The sequence below is a fragment of the Glycine max genome, chromosome 19 (genome assembly GCF_000004515.6).
Source record: "Glycine max cultivar Williams 82 chromosome 19, Glycine_max_v4.0, whole genome shotgun sequence".
Lineage (NCBI taxonomy): Eukaryota > Viridiplantae > Streptophyta > Magnoliopsida > Fabales > Fabaceae > Glycine > Glycine max.
Window position 1 is genome coordinate 27,822,520 of NC_038255.2, and position 6,590 is coordinate 27,829,109.

Genomic DNA, 6,590 nt, shown 5'->3' on the forward strand with positions numbered 1-6,590 from the left:
ATTCCTTCAATAGCTACATCACATATTATTCTAATTTCCTTCACTTGTTTTTATTTAAAATGTTAATGAAAAAGATTGGTATTCATGATCTCTATTCTCTTCTCCATTTAATCTTTAAATTCTTCTTCTCAACCATCAAATCAATCGGATAACTTCAACTGTCTTAATTATTTGACTTACTAATTGAATTAGTTGAGTTATTATTTTATTTAAATATTTTAATTATTTGAGTTATTATATTTAAATTATTTCACTTTCTTTACGTAACCAAATAAATTATTTCACATACCAACCTAACTCTATAGAAGGGGGGAAAATAGTAAAACACGTGCAAAAAAAATAATTCTATTTATCTTCATCCATCATGTCACTATTGCAAGTCTTCACAAGCCCTGCTGATTAACAATTAGAATTCATTTTCAGCATATTAACTTAAATGTTCTTCCATTACAAATATATAATTAATTAATGATTTTATCAGATTATTCACATTATTTTGACGAAATATGATACAAAATTAAGCATTTTACTTTTTTACAATATAAAACATGCAAATTTAATCAAACATAATTTAAATTAATTCATCTACCCGCAAAAGGTGTAAGTCCAAATCTAGAATCACTTGTTATCAAAACCAGACTAATCATCAAATAAAAAGTAAAAATGTAGAGGTTTTGATGTTCAATTAGGATTGAACCGTTCTTTCATTCATACAAACGTCCATATGTTTATGATTAAAATAAAAATCATTTAATATAAAAATATTTTAAAAAAAAAACATAAAAACCACTTTGATACACATAATGCCTGACAAAACCATCTAATTACTAGGAACAAGAAAAGCCTACAACACACATAATTTAAGTATTTAACAGAATTATTAGTGCTTTTTTAGGCAAAAATTTAAAAGTGAGACCAAAAGAAAGTTGGAAACACATACCCCCCCCCCCCCAAAGAAAACAACAACAACAAAGACAAGAAAAAATGTTAATCACTAGAGTAATCATCATCACCCTCTTCATGATCAGCAACAACTTTCTCTATAAACCGTTTGCGGACTCCTTCAATAATAGCCTCATTTCCATTATGACCATCATTAAGTACAGGATCTGATTGGCACAACACTAATGCAACACCTGATATTCCAGAGAACATGCAAAGAATTCAATGTGTTAGATAACAAGGGAACAGGTTTAGAAAAGTATTACTATTACTACTACACAACTATGTAAGAAATTAAAAAGGTAAGAGAAGGATTGCCATGAGGGATGAACAAATCTAATCAAGGGGCACAAGTTCAGCTAGATAAGGGAAAAATTAACAATGTCTACACTGCTTCTGATCTTATATAATTTACCGGTAGACAATTAGACATGAAATAGTTACAAGTTTGATTAGCAGGGCAGCAATGACATGGTTACATGCTTTTCCATTTACATGTCAAGAGGTATGGAGTATAATATTGTATTGAGTATGTTTGGCTTACTTTTTCTTTTTTTTTTTACTTGGAAGCTATTTTTAATTTTTAATTTAAAGCTAAAGATAAGAGCTTAAAAAAAGTAGTTGCTTGTTTACCTATTTTTTAACTTAAAAGTTTCTTTTAACATAAAACTTGTTTGGTTAAAAAAAATAAAAAATATAGTTATATTTAAAACTGATTATCTGATCCAATGAAAAGTACATTTGTTAATAAATAAAAAAGTGTAAAATTAATTTAACTTACATAAATATATTTTAAATTTTTAATGATATGATATTAAAAATATTGAAATACAAATATTAAAAAAAAATCATTTTAAAAAAAGTAAAAAAAAAAATTACAATAATGTTAATATTGAAAGAGTTTAATCAGGAAATAAGGAAATAGACATGTCTGTATCTCTAAATTGATCTTGATCACTAGTCATTGCCATATAAAGTTCTTTCATACAAGTACAAACAAAGAAAAGAAAAACTTAGGGTATGGTTGCTTCTCTTAGTTTTTTTATTTTAGAAACTGTTTTCTGAAACAATTCTACTAACCTATCAATCAATTTATCATCTAAAGTCTATTAAGTTTTGACACTTATTTTCCAAATTTCAAATCAACTGTTTTAAAAACTAAAAAACAGAAACAGACAGGAGATGTTTCTTTCCCTTATCACTTCTCAATGGCAAGCAGATGGAGAGAAAAGAACTAGCATGAATTAACATCAAATGCAGAGGAAACGCAGAGAAGGAACGTGCAAATGGAGCTCAGTGAGCTGTGTCGCAGACTCGCAGATAAGCACTTTCCATTCTCTGTCAAGACATTCTACGAAAATTTTCCCTTAGCTGTGTCACAAAATGTATTTATACCATTAGCTGCGTTGCAGATAAGTTCATACGATGAACACAGTGAATTTGACAGATATGAGCTGAGAAATGCTTGGGTGGACAGAACCCAAACAACAGTTTCCAGAAGACAACCGGAAAATGATAAAAAGAGAGAGACAAGATTGCTTTTATACATCAAACAAGTTTTTTCTATTTTTCAGTTTCTGAAAACTAAAAACAATTTTTGAAAATGGAAATCAAACACGCCATTAGAGACTCTATAAATCACTAATTTAGTATTTTTCATCTGTTTCATGCTCAAACAGTCTTACTTCCTTGATCTACAAGCCGTAGTAGAAAACAAGGAGCAATCTTGCCAACAAATCATTTTCCTCCCTCATTCTATATCCCTCACAACCCTCTGCAGGAACCTCCTTGCCTGCAACTTCACATGAAGCTTAAAGGTACGTTGGCAAAGCCAAATAAATCAAGTCTATGCATCCACTTATCCATCTTTTTCATGTTTTTCCTTTCTTTTGACTCCCTCACAAGCAATTATGTTCTCGATTTCCTCACCAAAAAGTAAAAACAATGCAGAGCATGAAGCATGACCTTTGTTGATAACCCTCACAAGGCATTAAGAAAGCTCTCCGAGTTCATTTAAGCAGTTGAAGACGCCACAAGGATGAGACCGAATAAGGAATTGGGCTATATAGCCAAAAGGAATTGTATGAATCCCTGCTTTTCATCATATCATACCCACCAATACTTGACACATCTTAAAAAATGTGAATTTCTATGTATAGAGAAGTTTTTGGAAACCAAATTCAGTACCTTCTTCCTTAGTCAAATAAATTGCTAAAGCTTCCACCAAGTAATTGAAGTGTTCTCTATTGGCGCAGAATGTATTACACAGAACCTTTCTTGGTTTCTAGTTATTAGTTAGTCATTCTACTCTATAAGAGCAATTAAACAAGATGTTCATAAAATATATCTACCATGATGATGATAAAAAAATGGCAAACTTCTCGCCATGAATTAATGAACTGTAATTTCTGTAAAGCCTAAAGAAAAAAAATGTCAAAGTATTTGGCTTGATACTCCGATTTATCATCCTATTCCCTCATGTATTCCTTTCTATAATGGTTATGTTCCTGGGACTTCATGTTCCTTCTCTATAGTGGTTATCATAAACCACTTATTCAAACCAAGGGCAATGACACCAAACAAGTCTGCAATGAACGGGGTGCAGAATGGAGTCCTAATGATACTGACATGGCTACCAAAAGCCAAGGATGGAGACTGATAGAGACAGGGAAAGAGCATAACAGACGACAAATATACAAAACGTGAAAGAGAAATACCATTAAAGAGCACAATAAAGATAGAGAACAGAGTGTAAAACCAATCAAGGACATGGGATAATATGATGCCAGTAAATTAAGTCAACCAACAGCATGAAAGAACATGGAAAACTCAGTACATTAGGTCTGAATCGCACTACAACGACAGAGCAGTGACGAGAGGGCTCCAACAACTAGGAGTTTATTTGCATAGCAGTGGGAGTCTCATGGTCGAGCAGTAGGTTTCTATAATTTAGAAAGAAATCTGAAAAATAGAGGGAGATGGGATTCAAACTAGAGTCTTGCCAATAAAAGCTCTGCATAAGTTGACCATAAGCTCCTCCAACAAGCTTTTTTTAATGATTTCTTAAAACATAAACTGCTTATATTGTTAAGAGCTTTTATATGAAGTGTTTGGCTCAACTTCTCTTCTCCTTTTAAGGAGAGGAAAAGTCACAAAAAAGTTAGACCAAACGCTCCTAAAAATATAATTATGTTGTCAAAATGTTATAGACCAAAACAAAATTTGACTAATTAGGTGGATCATTATCAGGATTACATTCGCAACGGAAATGTTTGATAGATATGTGTTTATTATATATATTTTTCTATCTTTCTTTGCTTGTACTGTTCTGTTCTTCCTTGTAATACACTCTTCTCCTGTTGTACAGAGGGCTGCAGTCTGCCCCTGTCTTTTCATGTACTTGCTGACCTCTCATATAGAATTAGTCTCAGCTTAGTGAGATAGGCAAAAGCTTTTCCAAATATTATTGAGTTCCAAAGTCTGAAGTGGACAAACATCTTTCAACTAGTTCTAGTATGCCATAAAAAAAAGTATCACTTATGGTTAGAAACACTTCTGAAAGCTAGTCTCTTAATTCCATGAAGGAATTGTGTAAACAAATTTTATAATATTTACGATCAATATGCCTTTCATACAAAAATAAAGGTAAACAAAGTTTAACAAGTTGCAATAATCAAAGTAAGAGAACAAAAACAATGAAGCTTGCATTCTGAGACACAAATACCTTCAGGAGTGCATCTTCGCCCGAAACTATGCAAACCCACATAATTTCCTTTGACTGCTCCGTTGTTGTACACCAACAAAGTGGGAAGATTCCGATCCGGGTAGTTCGGTATGCAATCAGTAGATATTATCTTCACAAATTTTGTTGAAGGATATCTTACTGCCAATTCTTCAATGCTTTGCATCAACAACCCACATTCAGGAATCCTGTAACAAAAACACAAGAAACATCACCACAAGAAACATGACAATAAAACACTAAATAAATTATAGAACTTGGATGATAAAAAAAAAAGCTCCTTAATCATACCCTTCTTTGTATAGGATGACAACCACCCAAACATCAGATGGAGCTTGTGACACCTCCCGAACAAAATCAGATCCTGAAATGAGAATCACTGACCCAAACCTCAATACTTTTGCTGCCTCTTGCATCTCAGCCAGCCTCTTCTTCCTATCACAGAAAAATGATTCAATTAAGAACAAGTAGAATTAACACGCACACACACACCGAATTTTGCTTCCTCATAACGTCCACTTTTCAAGTAAATTCAGAATGAACCGCTCATCAACAAGAGGGAAAATACACTCTTAAGCATTAATTCGCTATAAAACATTAAATCCACAGCAATTCCCAACCAAAGTGTATTCAATAACATCGAAAAGAATGAACAAAAGGTTAAACAAATACACCCCTACAGTCCTACGCATGAATTTTCCTATAAAATCTCAAACCCACAACAATTCTCAATCAATTTGCATTCAACAACATACAAAATAAACAACCAAATACAAATCTCAGACAAATATTCTCTACAAAACAACACAAAGAGCCCCACCAACAAATCCACGAAAAGATTCAAACTTTATCCATCCTCCACCCCCTTGGGCAAAAACAAAACCGACCCACTTAATAGAAACCCTTCAAATCCACGAAACACCCCATCATTCTTTGTGGGTGACAGAACAGGTAAAAAAAGGGGGGGGGGGGGGGGGGGGGCAAAAACCAGAACCTATATTCTTGGAGGAAGCGATCGTCGTCGAGGTCATCTTCGAGGTCTTCGAGTTCCTCCGAGGTTTTGGAATCAATCCATGTTTTGTCTTTGGGTTGATCATCAGAGGCATCAGGGGTGAAAGGTGGGGGCTTGAAAGCTGGTGCCTTCGGAGGCAAATTTCCGAGCTTTCTCTGAATATCATCCCATTGAGTAGAGGCTCCTTCTAAATCCTTGTACACGAAATGGTAATCGCCCATTCTTCTCTTTCTCGACGAATCTGGATTTGTTGTTGTGTTTAAAGTTTAACGTTTTACCATGGCCAATAAGAGTAAGGCTTGTATGGACTATGGAGTATGGACACAAACTTAACTAAAAGCGACCGTGTTAGAGACCACCAATAAAAAATTAAAATATATTATATCAATATATTGAACTAAATTTAAATAAAGAAATAATAAAGTTTACAAAGGAGTGAGGTGTGCGGTGCGGGCTACGATGATAACCTAATAGCAGAACACAGTGGGCAGAAATGGTGAGAGAAGGAAGAAGAAAGGGTCCAGTGGTTAAAAAACGAAAAATATAAAAAAAAATATAATTATATCTTCAATATTTGAGACTTGTCCGCACAGCTGAGCAATGTTATTGTTTTTTTTTAAAGTAAATTATATTCTATTTTTCTCAAATTATCCAATATTTTTTTTACATTATTTTTATTTTCTTTGTTAACTACGTTAACTATCGTCAATTGAAATATGTGAACACATAAAATTAGTCTAACATCTTTGTTACACTCACATCATCTTTATTTTTCTCAAATTGAACCAGATACTTCTTCCTTCTTTTACATTACTTTTACCCCCATTTGTTAACCTCATTAACTAATGTCAATTAAAATATGTGAGCAGATGAAATTGTTTTAACATCTTTGTT

The 6,590-nt window shown here is 33.1% G+C and overlaps 1 protein-coding gene across 1 annotated transcript; it reads right to left on the bottom strand.

The window, feature by feature from the left end:
- Window positions 1-957: 957 nt before the first annotated feature.
- Window positions 958-5,928, bottom strand: LOC100527752 (uncharacterized). Its single transcript, NM_001249941.2, is given in 4 exon segments — window positions 958-1,136; window positions 4,667-4,872; window positions 4,976-5,119; window positions 5,679-5,928. Coding segments are annotated over 4 exon segments (738 nt in total). The 5' UTR covers window positions 5,918-5,928; the 3' UTR covers window positions 958-987.
- Window positions 5,929-6,590: the final 662 nt, after the last annotated feature.